The sequence below is a fragment of the Aquarana catesbeiana genome, linkage group LG09 (assembly GCF_042186555.1).
Source record: "Aquarana catesbeiana isolate 2022-GZ linkage group LG09, ASM4218655v1, whole genome shotgun sequence".
In the NCBI taxonomy this organism is placed as follows: domain Eukaryota; kingdom Metazoa; phylum Chordata; class Amphibia; order Anura; family Ranidae; genus Aquarana; species Aquarana catesbeiana.
In genome coordinates, this window is record NC_133332.1 from 2727350 (window position 1) to 2752252 (window position 24903).

Consider the following 24903-nt stretch of genomic DNA (forward strand, 5'->3'; position numbering starts at 1 on the left):
AGGACACGGGATGGTATACAGATGGAGGACACGGGACGGTATATAGATGGAGGACAAGGGATGATATATAGATGGAGGACAAGGGACGGTATATAGATGGAGGACAAGGGATGGTATATAGATGGAGGACAAGGGACGGTATATAGATGTTATAGATGGAGGACAAGGGATGGTATATAGATGGAGGACAAGGGACGGTATATAGATGGAGGACAAGGGACGGTATATAGATGGAGGTCTCATTAATCTATATATTTGCTCTGATTCAGGACAGAGGGATCGGGATGTTGGCTCAGATGGTCGTATTTTTTCTGTTCCTCCTGGAGGTAAGAAATGGTTCTTCTGCTCTTATTACTGGTCAGTGTGACCTCCTCAGGTATGGGGTGACATTGTCCCTGGCTCTAACCCTCCCCCCCTCCTCAGGTATGGGGTGACATTGTCCCTGGCTCTACCCCTCCCCCCCTCCTCAGGTATGGGGTGACATTGTCCCTGGCTCTACCCCTCCCCCCCCCTCCTCAGGTATGGGGTGACATTGTCCCTGGCTCTAACCCTCCCCCCCTCCTCAGGTATGGGGTGACATTGTCCCTGTCACGGAACGTCCCACACTCCGCTTGAGTGCTTCCGTCATATACCGCTTCCTAAGTTCTGGAACACGAGTCCAATGGATCTGGCTATAGGAACCCCAAGAACTAGACAACACCAGTCTTGGAGTACATCAGAACTGCCTTTATTTTGAGATCTCACAGACCTTTTTATATCAGGGATGACTCAAAACTAACCTAATTAACATGACCTAATTTACTACAAAATGTACCCAGACCAGATGACAGTCTTGTGGGCACCGGGCTTCACACATTAATACAATTAACAATACAAACAACAATCTCCCCCCTCCTCAGCCTAGACCATTCGTCTATTAGCCAGGGCTGGTGGCTAATGTGATCAGCTCATTCAATTAACACACATTACCATAAACATCAACACAGGGTTAATTAGAACAAACAACAATGAGTTGAATACCTTTAGAACCTAGACTAAACTTATTTACATTAAACCCATTATAGCTGACATCAGACAGGTGAGTGGAGATGATGACATTAGCATCTCCTCACAGGATGTGTCCCAGCAGAATGAATCAGTCTTATCAGCAGGGGGCTGCTGGAGGAATCCCCCCTCCCTCTTCAGGGACACAAATATACAGTAAGGAGTCCCCATACAATATATACATGACTGAGTCCGATTAATACAGTTCAGACTGGATTTCTCATTCACCTCAAATGCTAGGGCCCATAATCAGTGGGCAACAGGCTTGCGCACAGTCCTCTCCAACAGCCTCCGCTCTGGCCATGCCCGTGACATTTCTCCCCTTTCGGCAGGAGACTAACACAGGAGGAGACCCCAGACGGGTTGACTCCGAAGTTAGTAAACAGCTCCAGTCCTCTACTGCCTGTACCCACACAGTACCCCAAACAAATCATCCCAAACAGTGCATTACTCACCCAGCCATCCTCTGCCTCTCTCAGAGAACATATCTGCCGCTGGAGAGAAGACAGGGTGACTGGGCTCACTCTGTCATGCTGTTGGGGATCTGGCAGATACAGCCACTGCCACTGCCCAGCATCCCTGGGGTATACAGGTGGAGACTGAAGTTCCATCCACCTTCACAGGAAATCCATCCTCTGTTAGTTGAGGGCAGAGTCCAGCAGTCCTCGGCCCTGTTGCCAGCCCTTCTGCTGGAAACCCCACACCATCTGTTCCGGCTAACTGTTGGAGAGGGAGGCCGACTGCCCCGCCTCCCTGGAACTCTGTAGTTGTTGCCGGTGCTGGGCAGAGGTTGGTAGCACTCTGCCCTGTTGCCAGCACTTCTGCTGGGGACTCCGCATCCTCTGCTCCGGCTAACTGTTGGGGCAGGCAGCTGGCTTCCTCCACTCCCAAACTGTGTAGTTGCCATTGGGGAGGTGAGCCGGCTGCTTCCTTTTCCATTCCCTCATCTGGCTGCTGGGACGACATGTCGATGGTACTGTCTCCCAGGTACACGGATCTTTGCTGGGGAGGAAAGCCCACTTCCTCCACCCTGGCCAACTGTTGGGGAGGGACAACACACACCTCCTCTCCCTTCTCCCCCTGTATCTGCTGCTGGGAAGTGATTGCCATCTTCTCACCCTGAGCCTCCACAATTGCTGCAGGTGTGGGGCAGAGGTCTTGGACCCTCTGTCCGGTTGCCAGCACTTCTGCTGGGGGTTTGCCAGGTGGTTCCTCCTCTACAGAAACGTCTATTAAATCCCCAGTCTCTGGAACTGGTAAAAGTGTGGGACAGAGGTCTTGGACCCTCTGTTCAGTTACCAGATCTTCAGCTGGAGAAGTTTGTTTTAACTCCATAGATGCTGCTGGCAGAAAATCACATGTCCCTGTCAGTGTTGTGGGAGAAAGGCCGACTACCTCTTCTCTCAGGAAGGCCGAAGCCACTGTTGGTGCTGGGCAGAACACAGTGAACTTTGGCCCTGATAGCAGCTCTTCTGCTGGAGGCTCATCAGGTTGTTCTTCCTCAGCAGAAAAGTCTATCAAATCCCATGTCTCTGCAACTGATGTCGGGGAATAGGGGTTCACCATCTCCTGTCCATGGAACCCAGAAGATGTTATCATTTCTGGACAGAGGTTAGCAGAGCTCTGCCCTGTTGTCAGCACTTCAGGTTTGGGGACGGCAATCTCCGGATTTTCCACTGCCGATTCTCTGGCATGCTGCTGAACTTGTTCTAGCAGTTTCCTGTATGCCCTTTCCAGATGCTGCTCCTTCCTTAGCAAATGGTCCAGATCAGGTTTGAGCTCTGAGACCCCTGCAAGACCGAGCATAGACTCTCTATAGTCTCTCAGGTCCTCAAGGTCAGGTTCCCCTTCATCGCCAAACATAAAAAGATCTGTAAGGTTCTCCCACAGCAATCCAGGGCCGCCAAAGTCATATCCCTCCGGAGAGCATTCTGTTGTCTCCCCATAATATCCCTCCTCTGCGTGCCATTGCAGAGCCCGATATCGATTGTCCAGCTCTATCTCCTGCTGGACCAACCTGTCCAACTCAGTCACCCATTGCTCCTGGGGCTGCTCTCCCAGGAATGCCATCCGCAATGCCCGTTGGTCACTGGCCCGTTGCTCTTGGGTTGGAAAGCACTTGCCCTGTTTTATACCAGCGAGATGGAGGGCTGCAATCCAGAGCTCCACCCGAATCAGCTGCCTGAGCTCCAGGTATTCATCCTCAGACACAGTCCTGGTGTACGTTGAAAGGATGATCCGCAGCAGCCCCGGGAATTCTGATGCCAGGTCCATATCTCCGCTGGGGTGACTGAAGTCTGCTATGCTGATCTTGGATCCAGTTGGAGGTTTGGATGTCCCAGACTTCAGACTTCAGGAAGCTTTCCCGCTGCTTGCCACCAATGTCACGGAACGTCCCACACTCCGCTTGAGTGCTTCCGTCATATACCGCTTCCTAAGTTCTGGAACACGAGTCCAATGGATCTGGCTATAGGAACCCCAAGAACTAGACAACACCAGTCTTGGAGTACATCAGAACTGCCTTTATTTTGAGATCTCACAGACCTTTTTATATCAGGGATGACTCAAAACTAACCTAATTAACATGACCTAATTTACTACAAAATGTACCCAGACCAGATGACAGTCTTGTGGGCACCGGGCTTCACACATTAATACAATTAACAATACAAACAACAATCTCCCCCCTCCTCAGCCTAGACCATTCGTCTATTAGCCAGGGCTGGTGGCTAATGTGATCAGCTCATTCAATTAACACACATTACCATAAACATCAACACAGGGTTAATTAGAACAAACAACAATGAGTTGAATACCTTTAGAACCTAGACTAAACTTATTTACATTAAACCCATTATAGCTGACATCAGACAGGTGAGTGGAGATGATGACATTAGCATCTCCTCACAGGATGTGTCCCAGCAGAATGAATCAGTCTTATCAGCAGGGGGCTGCTGGAGGAATCCCCCCTCCCTCTTCAGGGACACAAATATACAGTAAGGAGTCCCCATACAATATATACATGACTGAGTCCGATTAATACAGTTCAGACTGGATTTCTCATTCACCTCAAATGCTAGGGCCCATAATCAGTGGGCAACAGGCTTGCGCACAGTCCTCTCCAACAGCCTCCGCTCTGGCCATGCCCGTGACAGTCCCTGGCTCTGCCCCTCCCCCTCCTCAGGTATGGGGTGACATTGTCCCTGGCTCTGCCCCTCCCCCTCCTCAGGTATGGGGTGACATTGTCCCTGGCTCTGCCCCTCCCCCCTCCTCGGGTATGGGGTGACATTGTCCCTGGCTCTACCCCTCCCCCCCTCCTCAGGTATGGGGTGACATTGTCCCTGGCTCTACCCCTCCCCCCCTCCTCAGGTATGGGGTGACATTGTCCCTGGCTCTGCCCCTCCCCCTCCTCAGGTATGGGGTGACATTGTCCCTGGCTCTACCCCTCCCCCCCTCCTCAGGTATGGGGTGACATTGTCCCTGGCTCTGCCCCTCCCCCTCCTCAGGTATGGGGTGACATTGTCCCTGGCTCTGCCCCTCCCCCCTCCTCAGGTATGGGGTGACATTGTCCCTGGCTCTGCCCCTCCCCCTCCTCAGGTATGGGGTGACATTGTCCCTGGCTCTGCCCCTCCCCCTCCTCAGGTATGGGGTGACATTGTCCCTGGCTCTACCCCTCCCCCCTCCTCAGGTATGGGGTGACATTGTCCCTGGCTCTACCCCTCCCCCCCTCCTCAGGTATGGGGTGACATTGTCCCTGGCTCTGCCCCTCCCCCTCCTCAGGTATGGGGTGACATTGTCCCTGGCTCTACCCCTCCCTCCTCCTCGGGTATGGGGTGACATTGTCCCTGGCTCTGCCCCTCCCCCCCTCCTCGGGTATGGGGTGACATTGTCCCTGGCTCTGCCCCTCCCCCCTCCTCGGGTATGGGGTGACATTGTCCCTGGCTCTACCCCTCCCCCCTCCTCGGGTATGGGGTGACATTGTCCCTGGCTCTACCCCTCCCCCCTCCTCAGGTATGGGGTGACATTGTCCCTGGCTCTTCCCCTCCCCCCTCCTCAGGTATGGGGTGACATTGTCCCTGGCTCTACCCCTCCCCCCCTCCTCAGGTATGGGGTGACATTGTCCCTGGCTCTACCCCTCCCCCCTCCTCAGGTATGGGGTGACATTGTCCCTGGCTCTACCCCTCCCCCCCTCCTCAGGTATGGGGTGACATTGTCCCTGGCTCTACCCCTCCCCCCCTCCTCAGGTATGGGGTGACATTGTCCCTGGCTCTACCCCTCCCCCCTCCTCAGGTATGGGGTGACATTGTCCCTGGCTCTACCCCTCCCCCCTCCTCAGGTATGGGGTGACATTGTCCCTGGCTCTACCCCTCCCCCTTCCTCAGGTATGGGTTGACATTGTCCCTGGCTCTACCCCTCCCCCCTCCTCAGGTATAGGGTGACATTGTCCCTGGCTCTGCCCCTCCCCCCTCCTCGGGTATGGGGTGACATTGTCCCTGGCTCTACCCCTCCCCCCTCCTCAGGTATGGGGTGACATTGTCCCTTGCTCTGCCCCTCCCCCCTCCTCAGGTATGGGGTGACATTGTCCCTGGCTCTACCCCTCCCCCCTCCTCAGGTATAGGGTGACATTGTCCCTGGCTCTGCCCCTCCCCCCTCCTCGGGTATGGGGTGACATTGTCCCTGGCTCTACCCCTCCCCCCTCCTCAGGTATGGGGTGACATTGTCCCTGGCTCTGCCCCTCCCCCCTCCTCAGGTATGGGGTGACATTGTCCCTGGCTCTACCCCTCCCCCTCCTCAGGTATGGGGTGACATTGTCCCTGGCTCTACCCCTCCCCCCCTCCTCAGGTATGGGGTGACATTGTCCCTGGCTCTACCCCTCCCCCCCCTCCTCAGGTATGGGGTGACATTGTCCCTGGCTCTACCCCTCCCCCCCTCCTCAGGTATGGGGTGACATTGTCCCTGGCTCTACCCCTCCCCCCCTCCTCAGGTATGGGGTGACATTGTCCCTGGCTCTACCCCTCCCCCCCCTCCTCAGGTATGGGGTGACATTGTCCCTTGCTCTGCCCCTCCCCCTCCTCAGGTATGGGGTGACATTGTCCCTGGTTCTGCCCCTCCCCCTCCTCAGGTATGGGGTGACATTGTCCCTGGCTCTGCCCCTCCCCCCCCTCCTCAGGTATGGGGTGACATTGTCCCTGGCTCTACCCCTCCCCCCCTCCTCAGGTATGGGGTGACATTGTCCCTTGCTCTACCCCTCCCCCCCCTCCTCAGGTATGGGGTGACATTGTCCCTTGCTCTGCCCCTCCCCCTCCTCAGGTATGGGGTGACATTGTCCCTTGCTCTGCCCCTCCCCCTCCTCAGGTATGGGGTGACATTGTCCCTGGCTCTGCCCCTCCCCCTCCTCAGGTATGGGGTGACATTGTCCCTTGCTCTACCCCTCCCCCCCTCCTCAGGTATGGGGTGACATTGTCCCTTGCTCTGCCCCTCCCCCTCCTCAGGTATGGGGTGACATTGTCCCTTGCTCTGCCCCTCCCCCTCCTCAGGTATGGGGTGACATTGTCCCTGGCTCTGCCCCTCCCCCTCCTCAGGTATGGGGTGACATTGTCCCTGGCTCTACCCCTCCCCCCTCCTCAGGTATGGGGTGACATTGTCCCTGGCTCTACCCCTCCCCCCCTCCTCAGGTATGGGGTGACATTGTCCCTGGCTCTGCCCCTCCCCCTCCTCAGGTATGGGGTGACATTGTCCCTGGCTCTACCCCTCCCCCCCCTCCTCAGGTATGGGGTGACATTGTCCCTTGCTCTACCCCTCCCCCCCCTCCTCAGGTATGGGGTGACATTGTCCCTTGCTCTGCCCCTCCCCCTCCTCAGGTATGGGGTGACATTGTCCCTGGCTCTGCCCCTCCCCCTCCTCAGGTATGGGGTGACATTGTCCCTGGCTCTGCCCCTCCCCCTCCTCAGGTATGGGGTGACATTGTCCCTGGCTCTGCCCCTCCCCCTCCTCCTCAGGTATGGGGTGACATTGTCCCTGGCTCTGCCCCCCCTCCTCGGGTATGGGGTGACATTGTCCCTGGCTCTGCCCCTCCCCCTCCTCCTCAGGTATGGGGTGACATTGTCCCTGGCTCTGCCCCTCCCCCCCTCCTCAGGTATGGGGTGACATTGTCCCTGGCTCTGCCCCTCCCCCTCCTCGGGTATGGGGTGACATTGTCCCTGGCTCTACCCCTCCCCCCCTCCTCAGGTATGGGGTGACATTGTCCCTGGCTCTGCCCCTCCCCCTCCTCAGGTATGGGGTGACATTGTCCCTGGTTGGCTGTCAGTATTATTATGGCTCGTTGGTGGATATTCTTGGCTGAGTAGAAGAATTTGGTGAACGATGGAACATTGGAGAATATATTGGGGGGGGGGGGGGCGGCACAGAGACGCCATGGAAGTAGGGGGGCTGCCTGTCTCCTCCATGTAGACTCATTTTGGGGTGACATTTGTGCCCCTATGTTGGGGTATTTGGGGGATCATAACGATTCATTTACATCTTTCATTTCTATGAGGTTCACCCTTATCCCAGAGCTGGAAGAGTATCATGGGAGGTCATCCGCACACCCCGGGGCGTGGCAGGGGGCGGGGTCAGACCTGGTGAACAGAGTGTTATGAGTCCTGTATTCATTGCAGGTCGTTCACCCGGACACGGTACACGAGATGGTCCAGGCCTGGAAGGGATATCAGGAGGAGTGTGAGCTCCGGATACAGTCCGATCCTCCAATGAGTGGTGAGACGTCGGTCATTGTTACATCTATAAATGGAAGCCATTCCCCATGGACAGAAAGCTGGGGGCGGAAGCCCCTTTTAAACACAAGCCTTGATTGATTGTCTTGTTACCATTGAATTCTGATCAGCTGCCTTCATGGTGACTCTACATGGGGAATCACGGCCATACTGGTGGGAGGTGACTCTACGTGGGGTATGACGGCCATACTGGTGGGTTGTGACTCTACATGGGGTATGACGGCCATACTGGTGGGAGGTGACTCTACATGAGGAATGACGGCCATACTGGTGGGAGGTGACTCTACATGGCTTATGATGGCCATACTGGTGGATTGTGACTCTACATAGAGTATAGCGGCCATACTGGTGGGTTGTGACTCTACATGGGGTATGACTGCCATACTGTTGGGTTGTGACTCTACATGGGGTATGACGGCCATACTAGTGGGAGGTGACTCTACATGGGGTATGACGGCTATACTGGTGGGAGGTGACTCTACATGGGTTATGATGGCCATACTGGTGGATTGTGACTCTACATAGAGTATAGCGGCCATACTGGTGGGTTGTGACTCTACATGGGGTATGACTGCCATACTGTTGGGTTGTGACTCTACATGGGGTATGACGGCCATACTGGTGGGAGGTGACTCTACATGGGGTATGACTGCCAAACTGATGAGAGGTGACTCTACATGGGGTATGACGGTGATACTGGTGGGGGTGACTACATGGGGTATAACGGCCACACTGGTGGGAGATGACTCGACATGGGGTATGCTGGTGACACTGGTGGCGGTGACTCTACAAGGGGTATGACGGCCAAACTGGTGGGAGGTGACGCTACAAGGGGTATGATGGCCATACTGGTGGGGCGGTGACATCAGGAGACCTCAGTCATGTCTATGGGTCTTCCTGGCTGATGGATGATCTTCTTGTTTGATAATAGGAGTGTACTGCAACCGCACCTTCGACATGTACGTGTGCTGGGGAGACGCTGCGGCCAACACCACCCACTCAGAGCCCTGCCCATACTACCTGCCCTGGTATGCCCAAGGTGAGAGGTCATCTGACCAGACCAGCACAGGTTATCCATACTCTGTGTCCATCCATACTCTGCCCATCCATACTCTGCCCATCCATACTTGCCTACAGTCAAGCATGGTGGTGGGAGTGTCATGGTCTGGGGCTGCATGAGTGCTGCCGGCACTGGGGGGCTACAGATCATTGAGGGAACCATGAATGCCAACATGTACTGTGACATATTGAAGCAGAGCATGATCCCCTCCCTTCAGAGACTGGGCCGCAGGGCATTATTCCAACATGATAACCACCCCAAACACACCTCCAAGACCCCCACTGCCTTGCTAAAGAAGCTGAGGGTAAAGGTGATGGACTGGCCAAGCATGTCTCCAGACCTAAACCCTATTGATCATCTGTGGGGCATCCTCAAACGGAAGGTGGAGGAGCGCAAGGTCTCTAACATCCACCAGCTCTGTGATGTCATCATGGAGGAGGGGAAGAGGACTCCAGTGACAACCTGTGAAGCTCTGGTGACCTCCATGTCCAAGAGGGTTAAGGCAGTGCTGGAAAATAATGGTGGCCACACAAAATATTGACACTTTGGGCCCAATTTGGACATTTTCACTTAGGGGTGTACTGACTTTTGTTGCCAGCGGTTTAGACATTAATGGCTGTGTGTTGAGTTATTTTGAGGGGACAGCAAATTTACACTGTTATACAAGCTGTACACTCACTACTTTACATTGTAGACAAGTGTCATTTCTTCAGTGTTGTCACATGAAAAGATAGAAGAAAAGATTTACACAAATGTCACTAAGGGGTGTACTTACTTTTGTGAGATACTGTGTATTCATAGCTCTCTTGAGGATTATGGTTGATAAATATTTCTGTCCCAAGTGAAGGAACCTCTCCAACCCAGTCTGCAGGAGGGCCGCCATATTTCCTCTGACCATTAACCTGTGCGGGATTAATATTACACCTTTCCATCTACTCCAGAAGGGAAGCTTTATTGTCCAAGCCTTGCTCTCAGTGTCCATTACATTGTTGTCCATCATTATAGAATGATCTGCTCTCACCATGGGCCATAATCTGTGGGTAGGATGCTTGTCCCTAGTTCTCTCCAAAAGCCTCTGTCCTGGTTAGGTCTGTCATACTCTGTCCATCCATTTTCTGCCCTCCATACCCTGTCAATCTGTACTCTGCCCATCTATACTCTGCCCATCCATATATCCTATCCATCCATACTCTGCCTATCCATACTGTCTATCCATACTCTGCCCATTCATACCCAGCCCATCTATACTCTGCCCATCCATACTCTGCCTATCCATACTGTCTATCCATACTCTGCCTATTCATACCCAGCCCATCTATACTCTGCCCATCCATACTCTGCCTATCCATACTGTCTATCCATACTCTGCCCATTCATACCCAGCCCATCTATACTTTGTCCATCCATACTCTGCCTATCCATACTGTCTATCCACACTCTGCCCATTCATACCCAGCCCATCTATACTCTGCCCATCCATACTCTGCTCATCCATTTTTTGCCCTCCATACTCTGTCCATCCATACTCTGTCCATCCATGCTCTGCCTATCCATACTCTGTCCACCCATACTCTGTCCATCCATTTCCAGCCCATCCATACCCTGTCCATCCATATCCAGCCCACCCATACCCTGTCCATTCATACTCTGTGTCCCCCCATACTCTGTCCACCAATACACTGTCTACCCTTACTCTGTCCATCCATACTCTGCCCATCCATACTCTGCCCATCCATACTCTGCCCATCCATACTCTGCCCATCCATACTCTGCCCATCCATACTCTGCCCATCCATACTCTGCCCATCCATACTCTATCCATCCTTGCTCTACCCATCCATACTCTGTCCATCCATACTCTGCCCATCCATACTCTGTCCATCCATACTCTGTCCATCCATACTCTGTCCATCCATACTCTGCCCATCCATACTCTATCCATCCTTGCTCTGCCCATCCATACTCTGTCCATCCATACTCTGTCCATCCATACTCTGTCCATGCATACTCTGCCCATCCATACTCTGCCCATCCATACTCTGCCCATCCATACTCTGTCCATCCATACTCTGTCCATCCATACTCTGCTCATCCATACTCTTCTCATCCATACTCAATGTCCTTCTCTATCTGCAGTAAAGGACGGTTTTGTGTTCCGGCGGTGCGATGCCGAGGGTCAGTGGGTCAGGGATGAGACCGACATGCCCTGGAGAGACCACTCACAGTGCGAGAATGTCAACCCAGAGGAGGAGCAATCCCAAGTAAGAGACCCTCACTTCCATAGAGAGCATTCCATCCAGTCTGCTGGTATTTGCGATGATAAGGAGAAGGTCCAGTGGTGGGATTGATGGTCTGGTGGTGGGATTGATGGTCTTTGTTCTTTGCCGGCAGTGGGAAGCGTGGATCCTGTCTCAGTTGCGGGTGATGTACAGTGTGGGATACGGCATTTCACTGGCTGCACTGACTGTGGCCCTCTGTATACTGACACAGCTCAGGTACGTCTTCCACCTCCATTTCTCATTACCTGTCTGAGGTTCCTGTGAGCTGAATTGGGTATCAAACCAAATTCCTTAATGTTTAAAAAGTTCCACCAACCAGTACTTGTCCTGTTTCAGCAAAACATTAGTAGGTAACCACATCTGCATGATATCCCAGCAGAATGTATCCTGAGAAGGATAGCTTTCATTGGAAGGTTTGCTGTACATTGTGTTATATTGATTGTGTTGAGTCTTCAGGGGAGAATATGTTCTCTGATCCTGCAGCCTTTGTCTGTTGTACAATAATTATCAGCTGCACAGAGTCCTCAGGGGAGGGACTATGCTCCTTGATCCCAAAGCCTTTGTGTGTTGCAAACTGATCATCAGGACAAAGTCCTCAGGGGAGGGACTATGCTCACTAATCCCGCAGGCTTTGTTGTACACTGATCATCAGTACAGAGTCCTCAGGGGAGGGACTATGCTCCCTGATCCCTTAGCCTTTGTATGTTGTACACTGATCATCAGTACAGAGTTCTCAGGGGAGGGACTATGCTTCCTGATCCTGCAGTCTTGTACACCAAATATCTTCAGCACAGAGTCCTCAGGGGAGGGACTATGCTTCCTGATCCTGCAGTCTTTTTGTACACCAAATATCTTCAGCACAGAGTCCTCAGGGGAGGGACTATGCTCCCTGATCCTGCAGCCTTTGTGTGTTGTACACTGATCATCAGCACAGAGTCCTTGGGGAAGGGACTATGTTCCCTGATCCCTCAGCCTTTGTATGTTGTACACTGATCATCAGCACAGAGTCCTCAGGGGAGGGACTATGCTCCCTGATCCTGCAGCCTTTGTGTGTTGTCCACTGGTCATCAGCACAGAGTTTTTGGGGGAGGGACTATGATCCCTGATCCCTCAACCTTTGTATGTTGTTCATTGATCATCAGCACAGAGTCCTCAGGGGAGGGACTATGCTCCCTGATCCCTCAGCCTTTGTATGTTGTACACTGATTATCAGTACAGAGTCCTCAGGGGAGGGACTATGCTCCCTGATCCTGCAGCCTTTTTGTACACCGAATATCTTCAGCACAGAGTCCTCAGGGGTGGACTATGCTCCCTGATCCTGCAGCCTTTGTGTGTTGTACACTGATCATCAGCACAGAGTCCTTGGGGGAGGGAATATGCTCCCTGATCCCTCAGCCTTTGTATGTTGTACATTGATCGTCAGCACAGAGACTTTAGGGGGGAATATGATCTCTGACCCTGCAGCCATTGTATGTTGTACACTGATCATCAGTACAGAGTCGTCAGGGGAGGGACTATGCTCCCTGATCCCAAAGCCTATGTGTGTTGCAAACTGATCATTATGACAGAGTCCTCAGGGGAGGGACTATGATCGCTAATCCTGCTGCTTTTGTGTGTTGTACACTGATCATCAGCACAGAGTCCTTGGGTAAGGGACTACGTTCACTGATCCCACAGCCTTTGTGTGTTGCACACGGATCATCAGCGCAGAGTCCTCAGGGGACAGACTATGCTCCCTGATCCTGCAGCCTTTTTGTTCACTGAATATCTTCAGCACAGTGTCCTCAGGGGAGGGACTATGCTCACTGATCCTGCAGCCTTTGTGTATTGTACACTGATCCTCAGCACAGTGTCCTCAGGGGAGGGACTATGCTCACTGATCCCGCAGCCTTTGTGTATTGTACACTGATCCTCAGCACAGTGTCCTCAGGGGAGGGACTATGGTCACTGATCCCGCAGCCTTTGTGTATTGTACACTGATCCTCAGCACAGAGTCCTCAGGGGAGGGACTATGCTCACTGATCCCGCAGCCTTTGTGTATTGTACACTGATCCTCAGCACAGTGTCCTCAGGGGAGGGACTATGCTCACTGATCCTGCAGCCTTTGTGTATTGTACACTGATCCTCAGCACAGTGTCCTCAGGGGAGGGACTATGCTCACTGATCCTGCAGCCTTTGTGTATTGTACGCTGATCCTCAGCACAGAGTCCTTGTGGGAGGGGCTATGTTCATGGATCTCCAGGCCTCTCTCTGTCACTGCACTTTTTTGGGACCTGATTTATACAGAGAATAAAAATATTGAACACTGTGGAGAAGACTTTTCCCCGATTCCTCCCTGTGGGTTGGGGAAGTCAGAGTAGTATGCAGCTGATTGGTGGACAGATGGCAGTTGATGTAATTATGCGTTTTGTGTTGCAGGCGCCTGCGCTGTACGCGGAACCTCATCCACTGTAACCTGTTTGTGTCTTTCATCCTGCGAGCCGTGTCTCTGCTGTCCCGGGACGCTCTGCTCATACACCAACACAGCATGATCCAGGGCCAGGAGGACATGACTGCCCTGCTGAGGGAGAGGGTGAGACCATCTAATATCTCTACAGGGTGTGGCTCCTCCCCTGACCTGAATGAGAAGAAATTATGTCAGGCTCCTCCCCTTACCTGTATGTAGGACAGAGGTCCTGTCAGGCTCCACCCCTTACCTGTATGAAGGGGAGGGGTCCTATCAGGCTCCTGCCCCCACCTATATGGAGAGAATTTCTGTCAGGCTCCTCCCCTTACCTGTATGGAGGACAGAGGTTCTGTCAGGCTCCTCCCCCCACCTATATGAAGAGCAGTTCTGTCAGGCTCCTCCTCTTACCTGTATGGAGGGGAGCAGTCCTGTCAGGCTCCATCCCTTACCTCTTTGAAGGGGAGGGGTCCTGTCAGGCTCCTCCCTCCACCTATATGGAGAGAAGTTCTGTCAGGCTCCTCCCCTTACCTGTATGGAGGACAGAGGTTCTGTCAGGTTCCTCCCCCCACCTGTATGAAGAGAAGTTCTGTCAGGCTCCTCCCCTTACCTGTATGGAGGGGAGAAGTCCTGTCAGGCTCCCCCCACCTATATTGAGAGAGGTTCTGTCAGGCTCCTCCCCTTACCTGTAAGGAGGACAGAGGTTCTGTCAGGTTCCTCCCCCCACCTGTATGAAGAGAAGTTCTGTTAGGCTCCTCCCCTTACCTGTTTGGAGGGGAGGAGTCCTGACAGGACCCCTCCCAGTCAGGCTCCTCCCTCCCACCTGTATGGAGAGAAGTTCTGTCAGGCACCTCTCCTCACCTGTATGTAGGGCAGAGGTTCTGTTAGGCTCCTCCCCTTGCCTGTATCAAGGGAAGGGGTCCTGTTAGGCTCCTCTCCTTACCTGTATCAAGGGGAGGGGTCCTTGCCAGGCTCCACCCCTTACCTGTATGAAGGGGAGGGGTCCCATCAAGCTCCTGCCCCCACCTATATGGAGAGAATTTCTGTCAGGCTCCTCCCCTTACCTGTAGAGAGGACAGAGGTTCTGTCAGGCTCCTCCCCCCACCTATATGAAGAGAAGTTCTGTCAGGCTCCTCCTCTTACCTGTATGGAGGGGAGCAGTCCTGTCAGGCTCCACCCCTTACCTCTTTGAAGGGGAGGGGTCCTGTCAGGCTCCTCCCCCCACCTATATGGAGATAATTTCTGTCAGGCTCCTCCCCTTACCTGTATGGAGGGGAGCAGTCCTGTCAGGCTCCAACCCTTACCTGTATGAAGGGTAGGGGTCCTGTCAGGCTCCTCCCCCCACCTATATGGAGAGAAGTTGTGTCAGGCTCCTCCCCTTACCTGTATGGAGGACAGAGGTTCTGTCAGGTTCCTCCCCCCACCTGTATGAAGAGAAGTTCTGTCAGGCTCCTCCCCTTACCTGTATGGAGGGGAGCAGTCCTGTCAGGCTCCTCCCCTTACCTGTTTGAAGGGGAGGGGTCCTGTCAGGCTACTCCCTCCCACCTGTATGGGGAGAAGTTCTGTCAGGAACCTCTCCTTACCTGTATGAAAGGGAGCAGTCCTGTCAGGCTCCACCCCTTACCTGTACTTGGGTTGATGAACCCTACCCATTGTTCTGTATGGGTCGATCTCATTGGCTCCTCATGGTGTCTCCTGTCTTTGCAGACTCTGGTTGGCTGTCGTGTTGCTCAGACCATCACCCAGTATTGTGTGGCCGCCAATTACTACTGGCTGCTGGTGGAGGGCGTGTACCTGCACAACCTGCTGGTTGTCTTGTCTTTCTCTGAAGAGGGGGTGCTGCTGCGGTACATGGCACTGGGCTGGGGTAAGTCCATGGTGTCATCTCTGTACATGGCGTTGGGTTGGAGTAAGTCCATGGTGTCACCTCTGTACATGGCGTTGGGTTCGGGTAAGTCTATGGTGTCACCTCTGTACATGGCATTGGGTTGGGGTAACTCTATGGTGTCACCTCTGTACATGGCATTGGGTTGGAGAAAGTCCATGGTGTCACCTCTGTACATGACGTTGGGTTGGGGTAAGTCCACGGTGTCACCTCTGTACATGGTGCTGGGTTGGGGTAAGTCCATGGTGTCACCTCTGTACATGGCGTTGGGGTAAGTCCATGGTGTCACCTCTGTACATGGCATTGGGTTGGGGTAAGTCCATAGTGTCACCCCTGTACATGGTGTTGGGTTGGGGTAATTCCATGGTGTCACCTCTGTACATGGCGTTGGGTTGGGGTAAGTCCATGGTGTCACCTCTGTACATGGAGTTGGGTTTGGGTAAGTCCATGGTGTCACCTCTGTACATGGCGTTGGGTTGGGGTAAGTCCATGGTGTCACCTCTATACATGGAGTTGGGTTGGGGTAAGTCCATGCTGTCACCTCTGTACATGGAGTTGGGTTGGGGTAAGTCCATGGTGTCACCTCTGTACATGGCGTTGGGGTTGGGGTAAGTCCATGGTGTCACCTCTGTACATGGTGTTGGGTTGGGGTAAGTCCATGGTGTCACCTCTGTACATGGAGTTATGTTGGGGTAAGTCCATGGTGTCACCTCTGTACATGGCGTTGAGTTGGGGTAAGTCCATGGTGTCACCTCTGTACATGGAGTTGGGTTGGGGTAAGTCCATGGTGTCACCTCTGTACATGGCGTTGGGTTTGGGTAAGTCCATGGTGTCACCTCTGTACATGGCGTTGGGTTGGGGTAAGTCCATGGTGTCACCTCTATACATGGAGTTGGGTTGGGGTAAGTCCATGCTGTCACCTCTGTACATGGAGTTGGGTTGGGGTAAGTCCATGGTGTCACCTCTGTACATGGCGTTGGGGTAAGTCCATGGTGTCACCTCTGTACATGGAGTTGGGTTGGGGTAAGTCCATGGTGTCACCTCTGTACATGGAGTTATGTTGGGGTAAGTCCATGGTGTCACCTCTGTACATGGCGTTGAGTTGGGGTAAGTCCATGGTGTCACCTCTGTACATGGAGTTGGGTTGGGGTAAGTCCATGCTGTCACCTCTGTACATGGCGTTGGGTTGGGGTAAGTCCATGGTGTCACCTCTATACATGGCGTTGGGTTGGGGTAAGTCCATGATGTCACCTCTATACATGGAGTTGGGTTGGGGTAAGTCCATGGTGTCACCTCTGTACATGGCGTTGGGTTGGGGTAAGTCCATGGTGTCACCTCTGTACATGGCGTTGGGTTGGGGTGAGTCCATGGTGTCACCTCTATACATGGCGTTGGGTTGGGGTGAGTCCATGGTGTCACCTCTATACATGGCGTTGGGTTGGGGTAAGTCCATGGTGTCACCTCTATACATGGAGTTGGGTTGGGGTAAGTCCATGCTGTCACCTCTGTACATGGAGTTGGGTTGGGGTAAGTCCATGGTGTCACCTCTGTACATGGCGTTGGGGTAAGTCCATGGTGTCACCTCTGTACATGGAGTTGGGTTGGGGTAAGTCCATGGTGTCACCTCTGTACATGGCGTTGGGGTAAGTGCATGGTGTCACCTCTGTACATGGAGTTGGGTTGGGGTAAGTCCATGCTGTCACCTCTGTACATGGAGTTGGGTTGGGGTAAGTCCATGGTGTCACCTCTGTACATGGAGTTGGGTTGGGGTAAGTCCATGGTGTCACCTCTGTACATGGAGTTGGGTTGGGGTAAGTCCATGGTGTCACCTCTGTACATGGAGTTATGTTGGGGTAAGTCCATGGTGTCACCTCTGTACATGGCGTTGAGTTGGGGTAAGTCCATGGTGTCACCTCTGTACATGGAGTTGGGTTGGGGTAAGTCCATGCTGTCACCTCTGTACATGGCGTTGGGTTGGGGTAAGTCCATGGTGTCACCTCTATACATGGCGTTGGGTTGGGGTAAGTCCATGATGTCACCTCTATACATGGAGTTGGGTTGGGGTAAGTCCATGGTGTCACCTCTGTACATGGCGTTGGGTTGGGGTAAGTCCATGGTGTCACCTCTGTACATGGCGTTGGGTTGGGGTGAGTCCATGGTGTCACCTCTATACATGGCGTTGGGTTGGGGTGAGTCCATGGTGTCACCTCTATACATGGCGTTGGGTTGGGGTAAGTCCATGGTGTCACCTCTATACATGGAGTTGGGTTGGGGTAAGTCCATGCTGTCACCTCTGTACATGGAGTTGGGTTGGGGTAAGTCCATGGTGTCACCTCTGTACATGGCGTTGGGGTAAGTCCATGGTGTCACCTCTGTACATGGAGTTGGGTTGGGGTAAGTCCATGGTGTCACCTCTGTACATGGCGTTGGGGTAAGTGCATGGTGTCACCTCTGTACATGGAGTTGGGTTGGGGTAAGTCCATGCTGTCACCTCTGTACATGGAGTTGGGTTGGGGTAAGTCCATGGTGTCACCTCTGTACATGGAGTTGGGTTGGGGTAAGTCCATGGTGTCACCTCTGTACATGGAGTTGGGTTGGGGTAAGTCCATGGTGTCACCTCTGTACATGGAGTTGGGTTGGGGTAAGTCCATGGTGTCACCTCTATACATGGAGTTGGGTTGGGGTAAGTCCATGGTGTCACCTCTATACATGGAGTTGGGTTGGGGTAAGTCCATGGTGTCACCTCTATACATGGAGTTGGGTTGGGGTAAGTCCATGGTGTCACCTCTGTACATGGAGTTGGGTTGGGGTAAGTCCATGGTGTCACCTCTGTACATGGCGTTGGGGTAAGTCCATGGTGTCACCTCTGTACATGGAGTTGGGTTGGGGTAAGTCCATGGTGTCACCTCTGTACATGGAGTTATGTTGGGGTAAGTCCATGGTGTCACCCTTCTCTTCCTGTGTCTTCCAGGGGCCCCGGTGCTGTTTGTGGTCCCATGGGTGGTGGTGCGGCAGCTGTATGAGAACACACAGTGAGTACCACATATGCCAGAGTGCAGCGTGTGACTACATCTCCTGCAGAAGAGGCGTGTCTTCGTGGGGTTGTCACCGTCCTCTGACGTTGGCTTGTCTCTGATTGGTGGGGAGGAACCACCTATGAGGTTGTGTGACGCCCCGACTTCTGTTTTCTAGGTGCTGGGAGAGGAACGACAACCGATCCTATTGGTGGATCATCCGATCTCCAATCCTATTCGCTGTGCTAGTAAGTGAAGGATTGTCAGCTCTGCGGTCTAGTCTAGGAGATCAGTGCGGGGGTGGGGGGGGATCTGAACATCAATTGTACGGGGATGGTGATTGGCTGGTCTATCTTCCTCCATCTCCATCCATTCATCATATAACAGTCTTCATTCCTCTATCTCCATCCATTCATCATATAACAGTCTTCATTCCTCCATCTCCATCCATTCATCATATAACAGTCTTCATTCCTCCATCCCCATCCATTCATCATATAACAGTCTTCATTCCTCCATCCCCATCCATTCATCATATAACAGTCTTATCCCCTCCATCTCCATCCATTCATCATATAACAGTCTTCATTCCTCCATCTCCATCCATTCATCATATAACAGTCTTCACTCCTCCATCTCCATCCATTCATCATATAACAGTCTTCATTCCTCCATCTCCATCCGTTCATCATATAACAGTCTTCCATCCTCCATCCCCATCCATTCATCAAATAACAGTCTTCCTTCCTCCATCTCCATCCATTCATCATATAACAGTCTTCTATCCTCCATCTCCATCCATTCATCATATAACAGTCTTCATTCCTCCATCTCCATCCATTCATCATATAACAGTCTTCTATCCTCCATCTCCATCCATTCATCATATAACAGTCTTCATTCCTCCATCTCCATCCATTCATCATATAACAGTCTTCATTCCTCCATCTCCATCCATTCATCATATAACAGTCTTCATTCCTCCATCTCCATCCATTCATCATATAACAGTCTTCATTCCTCCATCTCCATCCATTCATCATATAACAGTCTTCTATCCTCCATCTCCATCCATTCATCATATAACAGTCTTCCTTCCTCCATCTCCATCCATTCATCATATAACAGTCTTCATTCCTCCATCTCCATCCATTCATCATATAACAGTCTTCATTCCTCTATCTCCATCCATTCATCATATAACAGTCTTCATTCCTCCATCTCCATCCATTCATCATATAACAGTCTTCTATCCTCCATCTCCATCCATTCATCATATAACAGTCTTCCTTCCTCTATCTCCATCCATTCATCATATAACAGTCTTCATTCCTCCATCTCCATCCATTCATCATATAACAGTCTTCTATCCTCCATCTCCATCCATTCATCATATAACAGTCTTCCTTCCTCCATCTCCATCCATTCATCATATAACAGTCTTCCTTCCTCTATCTCCATCCATTCATCATATAACAGTCTTTCTTCCTCCATCTCCATCCATTCATCATATAACACTCTTCATTCCTCCATCTCCATCCATTCATCATATAACAGTCTTCCTTCCTCCATCTCCATCCATTCATCATATAACAGTCTTCCTTCCTCCATCTCCATCCATTCATCATATAACAGTCTTATCCCCTCCATCTCCATCCATTCATCATATAACAGTCTTCACTCCTCCATCTCCATCCATTCATCATATAACAGTCTTCATTCCTCCATCTCCATCCATTCATCATATAACAGTCTTCATTCCTCCATCCATTCATCATATATAACAGTTTTCCTTCCTCCATCTCCATCCATTCATCATATAACAGTCTTCTATCCTCCATCTCCATCCATTCATCATATAACAGTCTTCATTCCTCCATCTCCATCCATTCATCATATAACAGTCTTCCTTCCTCCATCTCCATCCATTCATCATATAACAGTCTTCATTCCTCCATCTCCATCCATTCATCATATAACAGTCTTCACTCCTCCATCTCCATCCATTCATCATATAACAGTCTTCTATCCTCCATCTCCATCCATTCATCATATAACAGTCTTCATTCCTCCATCTCCATCCATTCATCATATAACAGTCTTCTATCCTCCATCTCCATCCATTCATCATATAACAGTCTTCATTCCTCCATCTCCATCCATTCATCATATAACAGTCTTCCTTCCTCCATCTCCATCCATTCATCATATAACAGTCTTCATTCCTCCATCCATTCATCATATAACAGTCTTCATTCCTCCATCTCCATCCATTCATCATATAACAGTCTTCCATCCTCCATCTCCATCCATTCATCATATAACAGTCTTCCTTCCTCCATCTCCATCCATTCATCATATAACAGTCTTCATTCCTCCATCCATTCATCATATAACAGTCTTCATTCCTCCATCTCCATCCATTCATCATATAACAGTCTTCTATCCTCCATCTCCATCCATTCATCATATAACAGTCTTCATTCCTCTATCTCCATCCATTCATCATATAACAGTTTTCCTTCCTCCATCCTTATATTGCAGGCTCGGTGTGTGATTGGGTCATGTGACATATTTCTCTCCTCGCTGATTCGCTCTCATTATTTTATGATGTCATCAGGTGAACTTCATCATCTTCCTGCGGATTCTGCACATTCTGGTGCTAAAACTACGAGCCAATCAGATGAGGAGGAGTGACCGTAAATACAGGTGGGCCAATCACACCACAGTTCTGTAGACTCTCACTCTGCAGATTATCAGTCCGTTATATTATATGTGTCCCCCCTCCCCCCCAGGAGTTCTGACACCAGAATACCTCCCCCTGTGGTGTGCGGTCATGTATAGTGCCCCCCGGTGGTGCTCCTCGGAATACCTCCCCCTGTGGTGTACGGTCATGTATAGCGCCCCCCCGGTGGTGCCCCTCGGAATACCTCCCCCTGTGGTGTGCGGTCATGTATAGCGCCCCCCCCGGTGGTGCCCCTTGGAATACCTCCCCCTGTGGTGTGCGGTCATGTATAGCGCCCCTCGGAATCCCTCCCCCTGTGGTGTGCGGTCATGTATAGTGCCCCCCGGTGGTGCTCCTCGGAATACCTCCTCCTGTGGTGTGCGGTCATGTATGGCGCCCCTGGTGGTGCCCCTCGGAATCCCTCCCCATGTGGTCTGCTGTCATGTATAGCGCCCCCGGTGGTGCCCCTCAGACTGCAGCATTCCAGGAATATGCTGGTGGAGGTCACATGATATAATGGAGGCATGTCATTGGTCATATTTCTCGGATAGAATAACTGCTTCTCCTTTCCCTCCAATCACCAGGTTGGCCAAATCGACTCTGACATTGATCCCTCTTCTGGGGATTCACGAGGCCGTCTTCAACCTGATCCCGGAGGAGAGTGCGCGGGGCCGCGTCCGCTACAGCAAGCTGGGGCTGGAGTTACTGCTCAGCTCTTTTCATGTAAGAGATCAGAGCGTGTGATTGGCCAGCTGGGGGCTAGTCAGAATTTCCATTGGTCGGTTCTTAGTGTGGCGCAGTCCTTCCCTTTACTCCATAGTGTAGGTGTATCCATGTCTGGGTGGAGTCAGCGTGGGAGGCTGTGTCACCCTGACCACTGATCAATGATATATACATATTGATGAATGTCAGTGATCAATAAAATATGTTGATAAATGTACAGTCAGTAATCTGCCTGTTAGCTGTACTAATCTCTGATCTCTCAATGTTCATCTCTCCTGGACTCCTCAGGGGTTGCTGGTCGCTCTGCTGTACTGTATATGCAACAAAGAGGTGAGTGCTTTCCATAGAGTGTTGCTTCCTCTCCAACTTCTCCTCTTCCATCATCATCTCCTCCTCTTGAGCCTCTTCTTTCCTGTCTCAGTCTTTTATTCTCATCAGATCTTTGTCCTCCTCAATCTTTCCTCCTCTGGTGACCTCTGTCCTCCTCAGTCTTTCCTCCTCTCTCTGGTGACCTCTGTCCTTAGTGTCTCCTCCTCTGGTGATCTCTGTCCTCCTCTGTGTCTCCTCCTCTGATGATCTCTGTCTTCCTCAGTGTCTCCTCTGGTGATCTCTGTCCTCCTCAGTGTCTCCTCTGGTGACCTCTGTCCTCAGTCTTTCCTCCTCTGGTGATCTCTGTCCTCCTTAGTGTCTCCTCCTCTGGTGATCTCTGTCCTCCTCATTGTCTCCTCCTCTGGTGATCTCTGTTCTCAGTGTTTCCTCCTCTGGTGATCTATGTTCTCCTCAGTGTCTCCTCCTTTTGTGATCTCTGTCCTTCTCAGTGTCTCCTCCTCTGGTGACCTCTGTCCTTGGTGTCTCCTCCTCTGGTGATCTCTGTTCTCAGTGTCTCCTCCTCTGGTGATCTTTATCCTCCTCAGTGTCTCCTCCTCTGGTGATCTCTGTCTTCCTCAGTCTTTCCTCCTCTGGTGACCTCTGTCCTCCTCAATCTTTCCTCCTCTAGTGACCTCTGTCCTCCTCAGTCTTTCCTCCTCTCTCTGGTGACCTCTGTCCTCAGTGTCTCCTCCTCTGGTGACCTCTGTCCTCAGTGTCTCCTCCTCTGATGATCCCTGTCCTCCTCAGTGTCTCCTCCTCTGGTGATCTCTGTCTTCCTCAGTGTCTCCTCCTCTGGTGATCTCTGTCTTCCTTAGTGTCTCCTCCTCTGGTGATCTCTGTCCTCCTCAGTGTCTCCTCCTCTGGTGATCTCTGTCTTCCTTAGTGTCTCCTCCTCTGGTGATCTCTGTCCTCCTCAGTCTATCCTCCTCTTGTGACCTATGTCCACCTCAGTCTTTCCTCCTCTGGTGATCTGTCCTTCACAGTGTCTCCTCTGATGATCTCTGTCTTCCTCGGTGTCTCCTCCTCTGGTGATCTCTGTCCTCCTCAGTCTCTCCTCCTCTGGCGACCTCTGTCCTTGGTGTCTCCTCTTCTGGTGATCTCTGTTCTCAGTGTCTCCTCCTCTGGTTTTCTTTGTCCTCCTCAGTGTCTCCTCCTCTGGTGATCTCTGTCCTCCTCAGTGTCCTCTCTGGTGATTTCTGTCCTCCTCAATCTTTCCTCCTCTAGTGACCTCTGCCCTCCTCAGTCTCTCCTCCTCTGGTGATCTCTGTCCTCCTCAGTGTCTCCTCCTCTTGTGATTTCTGTCCTCTGTGTCTTCTCTTCTGGAGATCTCTGTCCCCAGTATCTCCTCCTCTGGGGATCTCTATCCTCAGTGTCTCCTCCTCTGGTGTTTTCTGTCCTCCTCAGTGTCTCCTCCTCTGGTGATCTCTGTCCTCAGTGTCTCCTCCTCTGGTGCTCTCTGTCCTCAGTGTCTGCTCCTCTGGTGATCTCTGTCCTCTGTATCTTATCAGTGTCTCCTCCTCTGATGATCTCTGTCCTCCTCAGTGTCTCCTCCTCTGGTGATCTCTGTCCTCCTCAGTGTCCTCTCTGGTGATTTCTGTCCTCCTCAATCTTTCCTCCTCTAGTGACCTCTGCCCTCCTCAGTCTCTCCTCCTCTGGTGATCTCTGTCCTCCTCAGTGTCTCCTCCTCTTGTGATTTCTGTCCTCTGTGTCTTCTCTTCTGGAGATCTCTGTCCCCAGTATCTCCTCCTCTGGGGATCTCTATCCTCAGTGTCTCCTCCTCTGGTGTTTTCTGTCCTCCTCAGTGTCTCCTCCTCTGGTGATCTCTGTCCTCAGTGTCTCCTCCTCTGGTGCTCTCTGTCCTCAGTGTCTGCTCCTCTGGTGATCTCTGTCCTCTGTATCTTATCAGTGTCTCCTCCTCTGATGATCTCTGTCCTCCTCAGTGTCTCCTCCTCTGATGATCTCTATCCTCCTCAGTGTCTCCTCCTCTTGTGATCTCTGTCCGCCTCATTTCCTTCTCCTCTGGTGATCTCTGTTCTCCTCAATGTCTCCTCTTTTGATCTCTGTCCTCCTCAGTCTATCCCCCTCTGGTGATCCCTGTCCTCCTCAGTATCTCCTCCCATGGTGATCGCTGTCTTCAGTCATCCATGGTCTCTATCTTTTCATCAGGTTCAGGCAGAATTGCGCAGGAAGTTGAAAGACACTTTTTCCCAGGAACATTCATCCTCTACATCCAGATCTCTGCCTCCCCCTCCTGGAAGACCACGCGTTGGGGAGGACCTGATGTCTGATAGTTCGGAGGCCGCCCAGCCCATCGCCCACAGCAGGCAGTGTTAGGATGACTCCTCTTCACTTATTTATTTATTTATTGTTTGTCAGATTCCTTTTTCTGGTCATTAAAATATTGTGAAGAAGCAAACAATTCATTCTTCTCTGGTGTTGAAACAAATTCATAGCTCCTCGTCCTGACCTGATACCAATAGTTTAATGTGTGCTCTGGTGACAACCACAGATCACCAAAGGCTGCCTCATCCATGGTGATGGTACTAGAAGTATTAGATCTGCCTCTTCCATGTTGGGGGTGTCAGAGGTAT

At 51.9% G+C, this 24903-nt stretch overlaps 1 protein-coding gene across 1 annotated transcript; it reads left to right on the top strand.

The window, feature by feature from the left end:
• Window positions 1-230: 230 nt before the first annotated feature.
• GIPR (gastric inhibitory polypeptide receptor) lies at window positions 231-24680 on the top strand. Its single transcript, XM_073597869.1, has 13 exons — window positions 231-326; window positions 7701-7797; window positions 8746-8853; window positions 11011-11135; window positions 11266-11369; window positions 13572-13725; window positions 15304-15463; window positions 18453-18513; window positions 18674-18743; window positions 21116-21204; window positions 21805-21943; window positions 22232-22273; window positions 24479-24680. The coding sequence occupies exons 1-13, from the start codon at window positions 231-233 to the stop codon at window positions 24644-24646; spliced, it is 1413 nt and encodes a 470-aa protein (XP_073453970.1). The 3' UTR covers window positions 24647-24680.
• Window positions 24681-24903: the final 223 nt, after the last annotated feature.

Coding starts and splice junctions, on each gene's coding strand:
- GIPR (XM_073597869.1), top strand. CDS start 231: ATGGAGGTCTCATTAATCTATATATTTGCTCTGATTCAGGACAGAGGG. Junction 11,370..13,571: donor TGTATACTGACACAGCTCAG/GTACGTCTTCCA, acceptor TTTGTGTTGCAG/GCGCCTGCGCTGTACGCGGA. Junction 15,464..18,452: donor GTACATGGCACTGGGCTGGG/GTAAGTCCATGG, acceptor TGTGTCTTCCAG/GGGCCCCGGTGCTGTTTGTG.